Here is a 20,116-nt window from a genome sequence, read left to right as displayed (position 1 = left end):
CAAATTTAATATCTTGCAAAAATAAGTCTGTTGCATGATGGCACCTCATCTTCAGTAGCACAGTCGTGTATGTCTTTGAGTAACTGAAGTATGCTCTTTTATGCCGGGTCAGCATTACATATGAAGAAAGCTAGAGGAGGACACGGGATAGGGTAGTTGTTGTGCTTCTCTTAGTGCTTATGGAAGCCTGTGCATGGAATAATTAATGTGTATCTGCTTCCCCTCTCCCCATTTGTGACCCACTCAATTACAAAGCCTTGAACACAAAGGAAAGGAAACTAACATTTATTGTGTCCTCTCTTACTTGCTTGCCTACAATGCTAGGTGCTGTATGTATTTGATTTCATTTAATTCTGATAATTACACTACCTGGTAGATAATATTCCCATTTTCTTGGCTGAAAAGAATGAAGCTCAGAGAGGTTTTAGATAATTCACCTAAAGTCCCACAGCTGGTAAGTAGCAGAGTCAGCATTCACACCTACCCCAGAGCCCTCCCTCTCTCTGCCATGTGATAGGAAGAGCTTGTTACCTTTAATTGAAAGCACATTTGGATTACGATTGGTAAGGTTTTCCATCTAACGGCATAATCTAAAAACCTATTTAAAAACAATTCAAATAAGATCAAAATGAATGATTTTTTTCTTCCATGTGGTAGTTTACTGATGGTAACTAAACAATCCTTGTGCTTTCTGAGCACATGAAACAGTAAAAAGGGCTTGAACGTTGTTCTCTCTACTGAAAGGTGGCAAGGTGAGAAATCACTACTTTTAATTTCTGAAGTGCTTGCTTGCTGTAATCATTTCTGAATTGCTTGCATATTTTAAACAACAAGCATCATTGCTTTTATCATTTAAACTGATACTTTAAATGGAAACCTTCTAGAAAGCCTGAGAATACACGGTTGATGATTCTGCTCAGTGCCAAACCTAGATGGCTTCATCTTTCTAGCCTCCAGGGGTCTGGGGTTCCAGCTAATGAGAGCAGCAGCCACTCATTGCACCTGCTTCTAGGAAACCCAGGTGTGGGGCGTGGCCACCGGGTGGGGCGGGGCACAGAGGGGCGGGGCAGGGCAGGTGTAGGGCGCGGTCAGCGGCCGGAGGTGGGAAAGGGCGCACGCAGCCGCCAGGCGTGGTGGTCAGCGGGGTCCTGCCCGGCGTGGCTCTGCTGCTTTAGCTGGCCCTCAGCGTGGGCCTCTCTCAGGGGAGTCTGACCACCGCGTCCTTGCAGGTTAGGCGGGTGCCCCTGTGTCTCTGCAGCCCCTTCCAGCCCTCCCTGGTGGCGGTTGCGAGCCCGGGGGTCTCTTTGGACCCACTGGCGCCTTCTGGCACTTCTGGTTCACGTCCTGCGGTCCGGCCCGGCGACCCCTGGGGCACGTCCACTCCGTGGGCGGGGAGGGGACAGCAGGAGAGGGGAGCTACGCAGGCGCCTTCCCTCGCAGCGCGTCCATGCAGGGAGGGCTTCGCAGCGCGGCCGCCGCCCGAAGGGGGTCAGAGGTCGGGGTCGGGGTCGGGCCTGGGCACCCCCTCCCACTTACCTGAGGCCCCAAGCCGCGCCCACCTCAGCGCCCCTGCCTCCGGCCTAGGGCGACCCCGGCGCTCGCACGGGGGGCGGGGCCTGGCCGGCCGGCGGCGCTAATTGGACGCAGAGCCGACCGCACGTGACGCCGATTGGACGGGCGCCTCCCGCCTTCCCTCGGCCGCCTGAGGTGCCACGGCGAGCTCTGAGGCGAGGAGACGCGACGCCGGGCGGCAACGGCGGCGGGTCCCGGAGCTCCGCACGGAGGCCGCCTCCAGCCGGCAGGTAGAACAGGGCGCCCGGGTGGGCCTCCCTGACGGGGTGCGCAGAGGGAGCTGCGGCGTAGGCCGGGCTTCCTGGGGCGAGCGGGCGGGCGCGCGAGCGGGCGAGCGGCGTCCCGACGGTTGAGGCGTTAGCCGTTGAAGAAACGGTCGGGGGCCGACGGGGGCCGGACTCCGGCCGGGCGTCCGGTGGGCAGTGCGGGCCTCGCGCCGAGGGATCGCGGGGCGTGGGGGCGTGAGGGGCCGGTTGCGGCCCGGGGACCGCGCTGGACTTGCTCTGGCGGCCGGCGTCCTCGGCGGGGCGGCGCGGGGCGGAGCGGGCCCTGACCGGCCGGGCCGGGGATGACCGCGTGCTGAGCGGAGCCAGAATCTAGGTGGCAGCGCGGGTGGAGACGCGGGCCCGGCCTGAGAGCCCGCGGGCGGCCGGGACTTGGCTCGCCGCTTAGCTTTGGCAGCTGTAACTGCGCCCAGGTGGGGCTAGGGCCTCGCTGAGGCAGGTGATCCCCACCTCAGGAAGAGCGAAGTGCCCGCGCGCTCTTCTCCTCTCTCTCCCCGCCGCGCCGCCGTCCCCGGCCTCTGCGCTGCCGTCCTTACCCGCGAGTGCTCTCCATGGCCCCCGTGTCTGGGGGCCCCCGAGGCCCTGACGTCACCGCATGGGAAGAAGAACGAGACGGGTCTGTGCGCTCAGGGTCGTGGGTGGCGTCCTGCGCAGTGGCGCGTCGGCGCTGTAGCGGCGGTGGGAGACGAGGGGCTTCTCCCGCCGCTCCCGGTTAACCCCCGAGCGGCGCTGGAGCTGCTGGATGTCTGCGTGGTGCCGGGCTGCCGTTGCATTCCTTCGGTTTCGGGGGGAGCGTGTCTGCCTCCCCTCTCTGTGAGGTTGTTCGGTGTCTTTTAAACCTTAATCCTTTCACCTGCCCGCGGGTACACGATCGCCTTCTCTCTAGTTTTCTTCTGTTTTGCCTGTAAGTAGGCCAGGGCTCAAAGCCTGCTCCGTTGACACCCCGCCTCGCTCCCGCCCTGCAACAGACACAGAGTCTTGTTGAGAAATTATTGAATGCTAGGTTTCCTAGCTGGTTCTGTTGTTCCTGGTTGTAGCTCACAGAACTTCATAAAGGTATTTTAAATTGTTTGCACATGACAGTGGAAGGATGCGTGTGTAGCTTCTGTTCCCGTGCAGGCTTCGCCTTCTCTTAAAGTTGCAAATTGTTGTCTTTAATGGCTACTACTAAACATTTGGCTCTATTAAAGAGAGTATGTATTCAGCTTTGGCAGAGAGAGAAGAGTCACTAGATTGCTAAGTTTGGTTTCCTTACTTTAAAAAATCTGCCCGTGTAGGTACTGATTAATTTTCCTTTTCCTTGACTGCTTGCACAAAAGTAGACTAGGAAACCATGTTGTTAGCTTTATATTCCTCTTGGCCATAAATAATTCCTCTGTGCTGTGTTTCATGTCTCAGAGTACTTTGTAAATTACGTTTTAAATTCAAATTGTTTTAGTTGTGACGCAGGAAACCATAATGTAAGCAGGCCCACCCCAATAGTTGCTGACTGTACGGAAAAAGTACAAGTAGAGGTCCCTAAAATATTTTAAGTTCTTATACTTTTAAATAAAGCTTTCAAATTGTTAAATAAAATGTTCTAGTCTTCAATTTCACACAGATACCTTCATTGCAACAAAATAGAAAAATATGTGTAAAGCTATTATGTTTATGACTGAGTGTTAACAAAATTTCAAGGATAACTGAATGCGTTTATTATGGATATTTGATGATGGTGATGGATTGGTGAATTTTGGATAAGTAACAAGGACCTATGTAATTCATAAATTAGTACATATTTCATAAACTTTTTTCATGTTAGCAAAATCAGTAAATGTAATCAAGATTTTTACTTTTGTGTTCTAATGACAATAGAATTTAAGGATTAAAACTACATGTAATTTTGTTCAAAATATACTCACCAAACTGGAATTTGACACAACATTGTAAAATGATTATAAATCAATAAAAAATGTTAAAAAAAATAAGTATAAAAAAGTATTGTTTCTTTAATGTTTTCTGAAATATTAAAATTCTCTTAAAATTAAGATAAGATACAAATTATTAATAAATTAATCTAAATAAAATTGTTCTAATAACAGTGAAATTAATTTTTGAATAACAATCTTTATTAAATATTTTTATAAAAATAAACTTGGTCACTGTTCCAGTATTTGCTTGCTATCTAACTGTAGATAGTCTATATCATGTTCATGCGGTTGTCTAGATTTACATATATACAAATTAAAGAACAATAGGAATTGCTTAGAGCTACAAAATGTTTCTCAGTCACCGTGTACAGTTGTTGCAAATATTGTGCACTAAGCTAGTACTTCCAGAGCCACAAGTTGAAATACAAAGGGAAGCAAGCGACATTTGACACTATTAGGAAGCAATTTTTCATTACGCAAGAATCAACTGTATTTTTGTTCTGCCAGGGGAAGAAATTGACAGTTAACTAATGTCTTTTCTCTTACCTGAGCATTTTGGTTGCTCAATTCTGCTTCCACTCCCAAGCAGACTAAAATGTCAGTATCAGCACAACCTACAATCTTATCTGCATTGTTTCAGCCTCCCACCTGAGTCCTTTAAAATTATTATTGTTACTATAGAAGATTTCTTTTTAAAAAATTAATTATTTATTTTGGGGGGAGGTAATTAGGTTTGTTTATTTATTTATTCATTCATTTAATAGAGGTACTGGGGATTGAACCCAGGACCTTGGGCATGCTAAGCACACACTCTACCACTGAGCTATACCCTTCCCCTATTATGGAAGATTTCTAACATACAAAATAAACAGAATAGTGTCATTAATTGCAGTCTCCTTCTTTCAAAGGCAAAGGCAAGGGAAATATTTCTCTCGAACTTGAAGGTTGTGAGTTATGAGAATGAACGTGTTCATGGTTATAGGACTTGCTGGGCCAGTACTGAGTACTGGATTATGAGTGAATGGAGATTCCCAATTTTTTTGTGTGTGTGAAATTATGCATGGGTGTGTGTAAGAGAGACACACACAGGCAATGATGTACAAAAAATTCATATTTATATTTTATGCTTTGTTCTTTTTATATTTTAAATCTTTTAGTATTGCAAAGTCATAGAGATATCCTCCTGTGTTTCCTTCTAATAGTTTTAAAACATTTTATTTTACATTAGGTAGTGAATTCACTAGAGTTTATTTTGTAAATAGGAGGAAACAAGGAGCCTAATTTTATTTTTTAACATGGTGAGTCAATCTCCCAGTGCCATTTTGGGCATAATTTACATTTCCCCCTCTGATTTGCAAAACATTCTTACTCATAAAAGAACTTCAAATATATGCTTGGGTGTGCATTTGGATTCTGTTTATTGATCCATTTGTCTATTTCCTATTTTAATACTGTTTTTTAAATAATTGTGACTTTTGTGGTGTGTTTTAACAACAAATAAGATGATTCTTCCTTTTATTTTTAAATAGTATTTTTGTAAAATTCTAGCTTGCAGTACCCCCCCCCCCCCCCCGCTAGCATGTTCTAGTTTCTTTCCTCATAGTGTTCTTTTCTGGCTTTGGTATCAGAGTAAGTTTAGCTTATGAAAATGAGTTTGGAAATGCTCCTTTCTCTTCTATTTTTTGGACGAGTTTGAGGATTGGTGTCAGTTATTCTTTAAATATTTGATAAAATTCACCAGTGCGGCCATCTGGTCCTGGACTTTTCTTTGTTGGGAGATTTTTGATTACTGGTTCAATCTCCTTTGTAGTAACTGGTCTGTTCAAATTTTCTGTTTCTTCATGATTCAATCTTTATAGGTTGTATGTTTCTTCTAGGTTCTGTTTCTTCTAGGTTGTCCAGTTTGTGGTCAGAAAAGATGCTTGATATGATTTCAGTCTTCTTAAATTTATTAAGACTTGTTTTGTGTCCTAACATATGATCTATCCTGGAGAATCTTCTTTATATACTTGAAAAGAATGTGTGTTCTGCTCCTGTTGTGTGGAAGGTTCTGTATATGTCTCTTAGGTTCATTGGTCTAATGTCCAATTTTACAGAATTTTAAAGGAGTTATTATTCTGAGTCTTTTGGCTTTCATAGTTTCTATTGGTCAGCCATTAGTCTTATTGATGCTACTTAAAAATAATGTCTTTTTTTAATCACTGACAACTTTAAATATTTTTGCCTTTGATTTTTAGCAGCTTTCTGTGGTGCACCAGGGTTTTGGGATTTTTTCCCCCTGCTAGGGTTTGTAAGGCCTTTTGAATGTGTTGTTTAATGTGTTTTGCTGGTTTTAGGAAATTCTCAGTCTTGATTCCTTAGGTATTGCTTCTGCCACATTCACTATCTCCTATCCTGGGATTCCAGTTGCACATACATAGGGCTTCATAATTTATCCTCTGTGTTTTTGATCTGTCGTCTGATCCACCCCACCCCCACCATTATTTTTGTCTCTAGTGCATTCTGGATATTTTCTTCTGCTACCACTTCCACTTCTGTAACTTTTGCTTCATCTGTGTCTAATCTGCTATTAAATCCATCCATTTTATTCTTTCTTAATAATCTTGTTATTGACTATTTTTGTTTTTTTTCTTTTTTTAACATTTTTTATTGATTTATAATCATTTTACAATGTTGTGTCAAATTCCAGTGTTCACAATTTTTCAGTCATTCATGGACATATACACACTCATTGTCACATTTTTTTCTCTGTGAGTTATCATAACATTTTGTGTATATTTCCCTGTGCTATACAGTGTAATCTTGTTTATCTATTCTAAAATTTTGAAATCCCAGTCTATCCCTTCCCACCCTCCACCCCACTGGCAACCACAAGTCTGTATTCTCTGTCTGTGAGTCTATTTCTGTCCTGTATTTACACTTTGTTTTTGTTTGTTTGTTTTTGTTTTTGTTTTTTAGATTCCACATATGAGCGATCTCATATGGTATTTTTCTTTCTCTTTCTGGCTTACTTCACTTAGAATGACATTCTCCAGGAGCATCCATGTTGCTGCAAATGGCACTATGTTGTCGGTTTTTATGGCTGAGTAGTATTCCATTGTATAAATATACCAACTCTTCTTTATCCAGTCACCTATTGATGGACATTTAGGCTGTTTCCATGTTTTGGCTATTGTAAATAGTGCTGCTATGAACATTGGGGTGCAGGTGTCATCTTGAAGTAGATTTCCTTCTGGATACAAGCCCAGGAGTGGGATTCCTGGGTCATGTGGTAAGTCTATTCCTAGTCTTTTGAGGAATCTCCACACTGTTTTCCATAGTGGCTGCACCAAACTGCATTCCCACTAGCAGTGTAGGAGGGTTCCCCTTTCTCCACAGCCTCTCCAACATTTGTCATTTGTGGATTTTTGAATGACGGCCATTCTGACTGGTGTGAGGTGATACCTCATTGTAGTTTTGATTTGCATTTCTCTGATAATTAGTGATATTGAGCATTTTTTCATGTGCTTTTTGATCATTTGTATGTCTACCTTGGAGAATTGCTTGTTTAGGTCTTCTGCCCATTTTTGGATTGGGTAGTTAATTTTTTTCTTATTGAGTCGTATGAGCTGCTTATATATCCTGGAGATCAAGCCTTTGTCAGTTTTACTTGCAAAAAATTTTCTCCCATTCCGTAGGTTTTCTTCTTGTTTTACTTCTGGTTTCCTTTGCTGTGCAGAAGCTTATAAGTTTCATTAGGTCCCATTTGTTTATTCTTGCTTTTATTTCTTCTAGGAGAAAATTTTTGAAATGTATGTCAGGTAATGTTTTGCTTATGTTTTCCTCTAGGAGGTTTATTGTATCTTGTCTTATGTTTAAGTCTTTAGTCCATTTTGAGTTGATTTTTGTATATGGTGTAAGGGAGTGTTCTAGCTTCATTGTTTTACATGCTGCTGTCCAGTTTTCCCAACACCATTTGCTGAAGAGACTGTCTTTATTCCATTGTATATTCTTGCCTCCTTTGTCAAAGATGAGTTGACCAAAAGTTTGTGGGTTCATTTCTGGGCTCTCTATTCTGTTCCATTGGTCTATATGTCTGTTTTGGTACCAATACCATGCTGTCTTGATGACTGTAGCTCTACAGTATTGTCTGAAGTCTGGGAGAGTTATTCCTCCAGCCTCTTTCTTTCTCTTCAGTAATGCTTTGGCAATTCTAGGTCTTTGATGGTTCCATGTGAATTTTATTATGATTTGTTCTAGTTCTGTGAAGTATGTCCTGGGTAATTTGATAGGGATTGCATTAAATCTGTAGATTGCCTTGGACAGTGTGACCATTTTAACAATATTGATTCTTCCAATCCAAGAGCATGGAATATCTTTCCATTTTTTAAAGTCTTCTTTAATTTCCTTCATCAATGGTTTATAGTTTTCTGTGTATAATTCTTTCACCTCCTTGGTTAGATTTATTCCCAGATATTTTATTACTTTGGGTGCTATTTTAAAGGGGATTGTTTCTTTACTTTCTTTTTCTGTTGATTTATCGTTAGTGTAAAGAAATGCAATTGATTTTAGAACGTTAATTTTGTAACCTGCTACCTTGCTGAATTCTTCAATCAGCTCTAGTAGCTTTTGTGTGGACCTTTTAGGGTTTTCTATATATAGTAACATGTCATCGGCATATAATGACACTTTTACCTCTTCTTTTCCAATTTGGATCCCTTTTATTTCTTTCTCTTGCCTGACTGCTGTGGCTAGGACTTCCAGGACTATGTTGAATAGGAGTGGTGATAGTGGGCATCCTTGTCTTGTCCCAGATTTTAGTGGGAAGCTTTTGAGTTTTTCACCGTTGAGTACTATGCTGGCTGTAGGTTTGTCATATATAGCTTTTATTATGTTGAGATATGTTCCCTCTATACCCACTTTGGCGAGAGTTTTTATCATAAATGGGTGTTGAATTTTATCAAATGCTTTTTCTGCATTGATTGAGATGATCATGTGGTTTTTGTCCTTTCTCTTGTTGATGTGATGTATTACATTGATTGATTTGCATATGTTGAACCAGCCTTGTGTCCCTGGGATGAACCCCACTTGGTCATGATGTATAATCTTTTTTATGTGTTGTTGGATTCTATTTGCTAAAATTTTGGTGAGGATTTTGGCGTCTATGTTCATCAGTGATATTGGCCTATAATTCTCTTTTTTTTGTAGTGTCTTTGCCTGGTTTTGGTATCAGGGTGATGGTGGCTTCATAGAATGAGTTTGGGAGTATTCCCTCCTTTTCAATCGTCTGGAAGAGTTTGAGAAGGACTGGTATGAGTTCTTCTTTGTATGTTTGGTAGAATTCCCCGGTGAAGCTGTCTGGTCCTGGACTTTTATTTGTAGGGAGGTTTTTAATTGCTATTTCTATTTCCTTTCTAGTGATCGGATTGTTCAAGTGTTCAGATTCTTCTTGATTCAGTCTTGGTGGACAGTATGTTTCCAGAAACTTGTCCATCTCCTCTAGGTTATCCAGTTTGGTTCCATATAGTTTTTCATAATATTCTCGTATGATATTCTGTATTTCTACTTTGTTTGTTGTAATTTCTCCATTTTCCTTTCTTATTTTGCTAATTTGTGCTCTCTCTTTTTTCTTTTTTGTGAGTTTGGCCAGAGGTTTGTCGATTTTATTTACTTTTTCAAAAAACCAGCTTTTGGTTTGGTTGATTTTTTCTATGGTCTTGTTAATCTCTATTGTATTTAATTCCTCTCTGATCTTTATTATTTCCTTCCTTCTGCTGCTTTTTGGGGCTTTTTGTTCTTCTTTTTCTAATTCATTCAGGTGGTGGGTTAAATTGTTTATTTGAGATTGTTCTTTTTTGAGGAAGGCCTGTATCGCTATAAACTTCCCTCTTAGCACTGCCTTTGCTGTGTCCCATAGGTTTTGAGTGGTTGTGCTTTCATTATCATTTGTCTCAAGGTATTTTTTAATTTCAGCTTTGATTTCCTCATTGACCCATTGTTTTTTCAATAACATATTGTTTAATCTCCATGCTTTCCTTTTTTTCTCCTTTGTTTCTCTGTTGTTGATTTCCAGTTTCATGGCATTGTGGTCAGTAAAGATGCTTGAGATAATTTCTACCTTCTTAAAATTGTTGAGGTTTCTTTTGTGCCCAAGTACATGATCGATCCTGGAAAATGTTCCATGTGCACTTGAAAAGAATGTATATCCTATTTTTGGGGGGTGTAATGCTCTGAAAATATCCACCAAATCTAGTTTTTCTATTGTAGTATTTAATTTCTCTGTTGCCTTGTTTATTTTCTGTCTGGAAGATCTGTCTAGTGATGTTAATGCAGTGTTAAAATCTCCAACTATGATTGTATTCCCATCAATATCCCCCTTTATCTCTGTTAGTAATTTTTGTATGTACTTAGGTGCTCCTATATTGGGTGCATATATATTAACGAGTGTAATATCCTCATCTTGTATCACTCCTTTAATCATTATAAAATGTCCTTCTTTATCTTTCTTTATGGCCTTTGTTAAAAGTCTATTTTGTCTGAAATCATTACTGCAACACCTACTTTTTTGGCTTTTCCATTTGCATGGAATATCCTTTTCCATCCTTTCACTCTCAATCTGTATGTGTCCTTCTCCCTAAAGTGGGTCTCTTGTATGCAGCATATTGAAGGTTCTTGCTTTATTATGCAGTCTGCCACTCTATGTCTTTTGACTGGAGCATTAAGTCCATTAACATTTACAGTAATTAATGATAGATGTGTGTGTTATTGACTATTTTTGTTCTTAAAATTGGTCCTTTTTCAGATTTTCTGTGGCCTTCCTTACCACTCCTCCCTGTCCCCAGTTTCCAGTTCTTTGCCACAATTCTCACTTTTGTTTTATAGTCACTATGTACACAGCACTCATAGTTATTTTGAAGTTTTTGTCTAATAACTACCATCTGGAGGTCCTGTGGGTCTGTTTCTTTTGGCTAGTTCTGTTTTTTACCTTTAATTAATTTATCCATGTCTGTGAATTGCACTTCAGGTATTGATTTGGTTTCCGCCTGAAGGTTTTTACATGTATACATTTTCTTATTCACTTAAATATTTTATCATTTCTATCTTTTTATATCCTATGGACTATTCAAATGTATGTGTTTTAGTTTCCAAATATGTAGGAAGTTTGAAGCTACTTTTGTAGCTGATTGCTAAATTTACTGCATTGTGAGAACAGAGTATCTATTATGTTTATTCTTTTGCATGCATTTGTGTTTTGTTTTTTCTCTGGTAACTTAAGATTTTCTTTTATTCTTACTCAGAAACGTCCTCACAATGTGTTTAGATGTAATTTTTCTTATTTATTTTCCTTGGAATTCAGTGGACTCTTTCAGTTTGTGGATATTTATATTAATTTTGGGAAATTTCTTGGCTGTTATTCAACTATTGCTGTCTCACTGCTCTTTTTTACTTTTAAAAATTTTTTGGAATTCTTATTGAATAGATATTGGAATGTGTGCATCTCTTCTTCATATCTCAACTTTTTCCTTCTATACATTTTATCATTTTCTTCCTTTGTGATATTCTGTGTTATTCTCAACCTTGTCTTTCTATCCTAAGGAATGTTCCCTCCTGAAGACAGCCAAAAATGTTCCCTACTAAAGCTTTCAGCCTATGATGATAGTGGCAGTGGTGGATGCTCAGGGTTCTCTAACCTACATTGTTCATCTTACGTTCGTCATTAATCCCCCTATTGGTTGCTTGCGTGCGATACTTATTTCCTACCTCCATAACTGAGATAATACAGGCTAAATTTCTGTCTTTTGTGATGGCCTTGAGAGAACGAAAGAGTGAAGTCAAGTAGAAAAAAGACACATCCCTTCATAGGAATTGGGGAGGCAAATGGTCAATCCCTGTGTTCCAATATTTTCCAGGGAAAATGACAAAACAACTACCAACTCTTTAGAGATCATGGAATCATTGGCGGTATACTGGAATTCCAGCTAGCTACAAACCTAGAAGCACCTGCTTAATATTTAAGCCAGAACAGACAAACAGAACCAGATGGGGTAAAACCACAGCTAGGCTCTGGACAGATTTGGATAAAGCAGCTGAACTCCTGGCTGCTTCATTGCAAAGGCTGGCCCTTGGTCATTTCATTTCCCTCACAGTAATCCAAACCCACATTTTATTGATCCCAAGTTTTGGACCCCAACTACCTGCATTTTGGCAAGAATTTACTGTACTTTAAAAAAGGTTAAATATGTATACATTTCAAATAAAACTGAAGTTTCCTTCTGACAAATAGCCAATTATAGTCTGTGCAACTCTACTCTTCCTCCCCAGTAAACTGAAAAACACTGCAACTATCCTAAGGGGTACAGGTAAATGTCTCTCAGCATACACACAGACATACAAATGTGTCTGTACCTACATGCACTTACCTACATGTCGATGATCATACATGATACAAAGTTTCTTTTTTTTTTTCTTCACATAAATAGCATTACACTGTATTTATCATTTGGTAACGTTTTTAACCACTTAAAGCTGGCTGCAAACATCTAAAATGCTGGTTCATTTTATTTGCCTGTTATGTTCACGAAATTGATTATTATATACCACATTTTATTTATTCATTCCTTACCCTCCCTCCTATTCCCAATTTCCATCTGGGTGCTTGTGAATTTTCTTACTCAGAACAGTGCTGCGAAAGAATCTTTAAACTTGGCTTCTTATGCACATGGAGCAAATGTTTCTCTGGATTTCAGATTTTTTTTCCTGTAGAGTTATCTTTGGAAATGCAGATTTTTTTACTCATGCCTTTTATATGCCTTTTATGTGTGTCCTCATTGGCACTTACATTTCTCTACTGTCACATCTGCAAAAAAGTAGACTGTGACTAGTGCCTCCTGTTGCTTTACAGATACACAGTCCTGTATCCTTTTTGAATTAATTAATTATCCTTCTATATTGGATTTCCTGTGATTCTATTACAAAGTTCTTCATAGAACAGATTATTTTAATTGTTCTAGTTTTATATATAGAAAACATTGTTTTTGTTTGTTTACTTTATAGGGCTAACCTCCAAATTGCACTTGGAAATGTTAGATGCTTTTGTTATGATGGTAGATGGTGCTTAACATAACCCTGTTGTTTCCTGTTTCCATTCTCCTTTGGAGGGAAAATGTACTTAGGTTATCTTTCCCTCACTTCTTTCATTGTGTATTTATATGTTTTAAAAAATCCTGTTCTTTGGTAATATACTTACATATTCTTCCCTTCTTAAATATCGTATTGCTAACCTAAATTTCATTTAGACATTAATTCAAGATTATTTTTCTTCTTGTTCCCAAGGTTGGAACAGATATACCAGGAATCTCTGACATAGGAGATCCACATTTGTATTCTTTCACTAACTAGAATTGTGACCTTTTGGCAAGACTTTGACGTTTATTTAAGTAATCTGTATAAAAAGAGAAGGCTTGAATAAATGATCTTCAGCCTTTCCTCCAGAAACTTCTTTGGACAGACTCAAATGAGTAATTTCATAAACAATAGTGAACTTGAAGAAATGATATTTATTGCCTTTAGTATAATCAGCAGTGCTTATTTATGTATGTTAAGGTTTTTAAACTGTAAACATATAAAATAGAATAAGATACAGAAAGCATATGTTTTCTTTTATAGGTGTTTGTTTTGTCCAGCTGTTTTAAAATTAATTCAAAATGCCAATTAGACCAGATCTCCAGGTATGTAGTCCTAGAACAAAAGGAAGTATTTTAATTCCTAAAATCACTTTTTGTTTATTTATAGGTATTAAGTGCTGTAGTTTTAGGAAAGACAAAACTTGTTTTTATTTGAGTAGAATGATTTAAATAAAAGGTTATTTTTTCACTTTTTCAGTAGATTTGTTTTCAAAAGCTTTATTAAGAACAAAGTATTAAAGATTAAATATATCTTTTACACTGAAATGAATTATACACTGATTTATGTATAACTTATGTCTACATACTTTTATATCAAGGTTTAAAATTGTAAGATACTTGCACTTAGGTAAAGAGTAGGTTTTAATATAGCTATTTAACGTGTGTACACTTCACCACCAAGTCTGGTGATCAGATTATTGTATGAAAATTCCTGATTAATGGTGTTATACTTTAAAAGCAGGAATGGCAGATTTTGTAAAGCTTATAAATATAGAATATAATAATTATATAGGTATGTAATACTTAAGTTATATTAGTTGGTATAGTTTGTAAAAAAGTGCTTTTACCTATCTTAATGAATTTTTTTTCTTCTTGAAGTGTGCTTATCAACATTGTCATCATTAGTGGATACTTCTTTTTTTTGTAAACACCTTTACTGTGGTATGGTTCCTGTACAGTAAACTACACATATTTCAGAAGTACAATTTGATGAGTTTTGGTAGATGTTTACACCCATGAAACCACCACCACAATCAAGATAGCTAACATTTCCATCACTCCCCAAGAGGTGCAATTTTCAAATTCGCAATTTATCCCCTCCCACCCTCTTTACCCTCTGGTAACCATGTTTGTTCTCTATGTCTCTGTTACATCATGAAGAAGTTGATAGATATATTAGGGTTTTATCCATGATATTAATTATTAGTTACTATAAAGTTGATTTTATTTCCTTCATTAACAGGTTTTTGTTGAGTTTAACATGATGACTTTCAAATAAAAGATATGAAGGGGAAATTTAGTAAAATATATATTTTTTCTATGTAAAGTCTTACTATCAGAGAAACTTAATATCTAATTGTATTACTCCAAATTTAATAGTGCGCAGGGTTTTATATAAATGAATTGATATTTTATAAGTGCTTTTGAGAATTTTCATGTGAAAACAATTCTTAAATTACCAGATTGCAGTAAGGTGACCAATTTTGGTTTTGATTCAACATATGTGCCATTAACTATATTTCTCCAGCAGTTGGAAAAATGCATTGATGATGCTTTAAGAAGAAATGATTTCAAACCTTTGAAAACACTTTTACAAATTGATATTTGTGAAGATGTGAAGATCAAATGCAGCAAACAGTTTTTCCACAAGTTGGATGACCTTATGTGCAGGGTAAATATTCACTGTTATTGAATGTTTGTTACAGTTATTAGATAGCACTCTACTTTCTAGGAAGAGATACTCCATTGGAAGAAATGAATAAAAAGACTTCGGCAAATTCACTTATAATTGTATAAATACATGCTTGTTTCACCACTTGCTTTTTTGTGTGTGTTTGAGGAGTCCTGAATAACATTTTGGATGTTGTTTTCTAAATAAAATATATAAAAAACTGTTTAGATAGTGTTACAATGATTAACCGTTACCTAAACTGGGGAAAAATAGCTTATTACCTTTTTGAAATTTGAACAACTTGATCTATGTTTTGAAAACCCTATCAGTGTATTCATATTGTATTGACAATGCTTGGTGTTTGCAAATACATAACAAAAATCATCCAAAACATTGGACTTGCTTTATCATGCATAAGGTATTCTTACATGTGAGAGAAAGTGATTATTGACAATCTCCCCCAGAATCTGACCATTTGTTACTAATCTGAAAGAGTGAGTAAAAATTTCTTTTATCCCTCAGTTAGATACAGTTAGAGCTTTTTAGAATGGAAGGTAATGAATTCGTTGTATCATAGTCTAAAGTTTCTTGAATTAATACATGTCTGCATTTTTGTACTGGGTTTATCATTCACTGGCTGCATGGATGTAGGCAAGTTGCCTTTTTTAAACCACACTTTTGTCTTTTGCAATATGGAGATTATGATTGTGATAATGGCTAATATTTAGGATTTGTGAGGATTTTAAAGCTCCTAATTAAGCAGAATACCAATTCCATTCTATTTTGTATTTACAGATGTTTAAATGTATAATTTTCATTTCAGGAGCTTAATAAAAAGAATATCCAAGCTGTTTCAACCATTTTGGTTTCTTTTGGAAGATGTGGCAAAAATATCAGTATATTGGGACAAGCTGGACTTCTGACTATGATAAAACAAGGACTAGTCCAAAAGATAAGTCTAGATAATGTAACATATTCATGTGAGGGAAATACGATTAAGGATATACTTTCTAATAAAATAAATGGTTCAAACTGTTGAAAAATAAATTGGGGAGTTGTATATAAAATTTTGAGATAAAATATTTTTATAACTTGTGGTACAAGGAAACTGTATAGAGGCTCCTTGATAATCATGTAAATTTAAGGTCACAAGACTTCCTAAGCCTTTACTTGCTTTATTTTCTCTTTAGCTCATCTTAATCACTATCTAACTTTACTTTTCTTTTTATATTGTTTATTGTCTGTTTTCTGTGTTAGAATGTACGATACTGATTTTTGTTTGTTTTGTTCATTGGTTTATACCGAGCACCAAGAACAGTGCTTAAGACAGTATGTATGCAAACATCTGAGTTAATTAATAAAATTAAAATAATACCAAAACTTTTCAAGTAGTGACAATGCCAAAATAAATTTATGTATGATGATACTTTATTTTTTATCTATTATATGAATATGCATGAACTAAGAATTTGAAGGGAGGAAATAAAGATCTTCTAATTGGAATTAGGATTAACTTCATCCATTCCCATTTAAAAAATGGGAACATGTAGTGAGTTACCAAAAAACAAAAACAATGATGTTTAAGAGCATGAATGTATTTTGATACAATACTGGAATTTTTATTTTTGATATTTCTTTACTCTTAGACTTATTGTTTGTATGAGTATGCATTCTTAAAGTTATTGAAATTAAATTCAAAGTAACCAATGTATACATTTCTTTTTTTTACATGGTGGCCTGGTTTGAAAAATCCAAGAAAATTATTCTGAGTCAAGGAAATTCAAAAGATGAAGCCGTTATAAATATGATAGAAGATTTATTTGATCTTTTGATGGTAACAGTTACATTGATTCACCAATGTTACAAAGCATGTGCTTATTTAAAAACAATTTGTGTCGTATATGCCCCAAGCCTAAAAGTCACTAACAGATTGGTTAGTGCGTTTATCCTGATTAATTAATTAGTTACTACATAAAAGTTAAATAATTATGTGGTGAGTTCAAGTGTAATCTGTCATTTTAGTATTATTTTATAATGTAAGGTAGTTTATATTTTATAAGACAGTAAATTTTAACTTAAATATTATTCACTTTATTTTTAGGTCATACATGACACTGATGATGAAGGTATAATAAACATTTTATTTCTGTTGAAACAATAATTTTCTGTTAGCATTTTGCTGTAATTTTGCAATTCTCATAGTATTGTTCTAATATTAGGAATTTCTTATCTAATTGAGGGATTGACAAACTTTCTGTAAAGGGTCAGACAGTCAATATGTTAGGCTTGTGGGCCAAGAAAAAAATGAGGGTATTATGTAGGTACTTATATAATAAGAAAGAAAACAAATTTCTGCAAGTGTTTTATTGATGCAATTCAAAATATGATGATAATTGAGTACAGTGTTTTTGTAATACAGGACTACTTATGAGAATTAGCACTCTTTTTTGAGGCAAGGACATTTCAATTAAAGTTAGTGTTTGCTGTTATAAAACTTGGTTACAGTCATTTGTTCATGCTTATCTGTAATAAGTTGTTATGTACATTGCATTAGAAAATGTCTTTTCATGCAGATAATGCCTAATACAGGTATCAGTTCATGAGCTTGATTTTTAACTGAGCATATTCATCACTTGTAAAGCATTTATAGAATTATATTAGACTTTTTTCTTAATATTTGCCTATTAGAATGTTATTGCATTGCAGATTAATCACTTTCAGTTGAAGGTTAGGTGGAAGCTCCTCAATTGCACAGTTAAACGGATTTTGAAATATGGAAATTTCCTTTGCACTTACATTAACCATGCAAAAATCCTTCTGGATCTGTAGTCGGGGCTTGGAAAAAATATATCCCCTATGCATTTTTGTGGGAATGGAGATGTCACTTCTCTTAGCTTTTGACAGCCCAGGAAATGTATAAAACAGCTAGACATTGCCTGTGATTCAGATAACTTTAGTTTCATTGACATGACTTTACTCAAGTGTAAGTTTCTCATATAAGCACTATTTTGCCTTGTACCTTGGGGTTAAATTTACCAAGAAACTATCAATTCTGCAGCCCAAGCTAATTACCAAAGCCTTTCAGTAGTCACTGATGATAGCTAAGTTCATAAGAATGAATGAAATTCACCTGAGACTACTGGTTCAATAAAACATGATAGATTCAAATGTTTCCATGGAGTACCTGCTGATGAATAATACAGCCATACAAAAAGGGGCTGTGGATTTGGGTTGTAGGCTGTAGTTTGTCAATCCTTGATCTAATGAAACAAAATTTTCAATAGTACACTGAGAATACAGAAGATGTTACAACTCATCATTTCACTTGTGCTTGGCAGTGCCCTGTGCCAAACAATTCTAGTTAGCTTATCTCTGTGTTGGCTGAGGAAGAATTACTTAGGATTGATAGCTGGTGAATTGTTCATAAATAAAGGAACAGCTGTTTGCTGCCTTCAAAGCCAAAATGTTTTTAAAGATCAATTGCTGTCTATTTCAGTTGTAGTTAATGCTACATTTTCATTGGTTTCTTTGAAATTAACATAACAATTAAATCTAAGTTCTTAAGTTTTTAGGGGAAAAAAACAGTTCTAAAAAGCACCAATGATTATAAAGTGATCCAGTTGTTTCTTTTTTAAGTAAATCACTATCTTTTCACCTGATTCAGTGATTTTTTTTCTTTTAATATATTCACTTTGTAAAGTACATTTTCTATTGCAATGTTGCCATTATTTAAAATTATTTTTGAAATTTGCATCATGAATTAGCTTGTGGCAAATTCCTTTGAATATATTTAGTATTAATAAAGCCTTGTCTTTGAGAGAATAGGGTCAAATTTTAGAAATAGGTCAAGATAGTTAGAGCTTCATACAGTTGAGAGGTTAACTTAATGGCTACTATGGAATTTTCGAGGTATGACTATAAATTACTGAGGCCAATTTTTGTAAAAACCTCACAGTAGAAGTTTCTAGTTTTGAATTGTATTTATTTCATCCAAGAAAGTAATACTGCTTTATATGCCTAAAAGGAGACGCTGGATCTGTGGTTATTCCTTTGCCAGGGAGTTGAGATCGGTTACATCTGTTTAATGGTGTTTTTTCAAAGTTTTACGTAGCTAGTTCTTGGCAGAACCAGGACTGAATTTCATGCTTCCTGGTACCCAGGCCAATCAGTGAGCCCTCTTCTGAACTGAACTAGTACATCCTTCCCAGTAACTTATATAAGAAAAAATTGTCATTTAAATGAGTTTAAAATATACATTTGTCAATAATTTAACACTTTTATTCAGGTAAAAGGCAAATAGTGGAAAGTTTCGTACCTCGAATTTGTGCCCTGGTTATTGACTCAAGAGTGACTATTTGTATTCAGCAGGAGGTAAAGTCATTTTTTAGATTTTCTATTAAAACCGAAAAATAAGAAAGTGATGAAAATTTGGTAGCAATTCATCAAATTAAATAATTATTTTATCTTGTCACTAAATTATCATGTAGTGTATTTCTATTGTCTTAACAGTTTATTGTCTGACATGATGAATGTATTACCTAAATATTTACTGAAAATTCATAACCATGTATACATATAGCTCATATGAAAATAAACGATTCCATTTAGCTATTAGGAGTTCTTGAGTATTTAAATGCTAAAAACAACCTGTATTAGTGTATATATGTGTGTACATGTATATAATTATAAGAACAGATATTAATAGGGTAATATTTTTTGGTTCCTTAGTTCTTATAATAGAGTAATAATAATAAACACATGTCATGCTGCAAAGAGCATACCTGCTACAAGTATATGAATCATAGTATATTCTATTTTTGATACCTGTGTTTTATGTTTTCTTGTAGTATTTTTGACTTTATATTCTTTATCCTTCTCCATGCCCTGCATAAAATGCTGTGATTAAGAAAAAATAAGCTTCTAAGTTTATCTCTATTTAATGTTTCACTGAATATATACAGTTAATGAATTATCTTTTTTTCTTTTCCAGACTCTAAAAAAAATGAATGCTATGCTTGACAAAATGCCTCAAGATGCTGGAAAAATACTCTGTAACCAAGAAATGTTAATTCTCATGTAATAATTTGTACTATATTGCTTTAATTAATTCAAGTCAGGAACTAAAAGGATGTTTTATAAGGCAAATAAGGCAACCATGAATTGCATTAATAATTAAAACTGATAAACTATTGTAGGTTTCTAGTATCATTTATGCATATGTTTTCTACCAAAGTCTGTGATACTAGCCGATTGTAAACTGTAGTGAAGTTTTTTTTTCCCTCAAACATATGGCAT

General features: G+C 36.6%; 1 protein-coding gene across 10 annotated transcripts in view; it reads left to right on the top strand.

Annotated features, from left to right (window-relative positions):
- The window catches only part of SYCP2 (synaptonemal complex protein 2), a 75,412-nt gene that overhangs the window by 4,145 nt on the left and 51,151 nt on the right, over window positions 1-20,116 (top strand). For 6 of the 10 annotated variants that reach the window (XR_004313020.1, XR_004313019.1, XM_032461473.1 and 3 more), the window contains exons 2-7: window positions 14,678-14,821; window positions 15,645-15,773; window positions 16,551-16,655; window positions 16,923-16,947; window positions 19,107-19,192; window positions 19,812-19,897. Coding sequence is in view for 8 of the 10 variants with exons in the window: in XM_032461473.1 (XP_032317364.1) it covers window positions 14,678-14,821; window positions 15,645-15,773; window positions 16,551-16,655; window positions 16,923-16,947; window positions 19,107-19,192; window positions 19,812-19,897 (575 nt within the window). In the remaining 2 variants the exon portion in view is untranslated. Of the gene's footprint in view, window positions 1-23; window positions 1,803-13,411; window positions 13,474-14,677; window positions 14,822-15,644; window positions 15,774-16,550; window positions 16,656-16,922; window positions 16,948-19,106; window positions 19,193-19,811; window positions 19,898-20,116 lie in introns of those variants that run through there. The other 4 variants (XM_032461476.1, XM_032461474.1, XM_032461475.1 and 1 more) reach the window with 4 other exon arrangements.

The sequence above is a fragment of the Camelus ferus genome, chromosome 19, assembly GCF_009834535.1.
Source record: "Camelus ferus isolate YT-003-E chromosome 19, BCGSAC_Cfer_1.0, whole genome shotgun sequence".
NCBI lineage: Eukaryota > Metazoa > Chordata > Mammalia > Artiodactyla > Camelidae > Camelus > Camelus ferus.
This window is presented reverse-complemented; position numbering and strand designations above follow the sequence as displayed.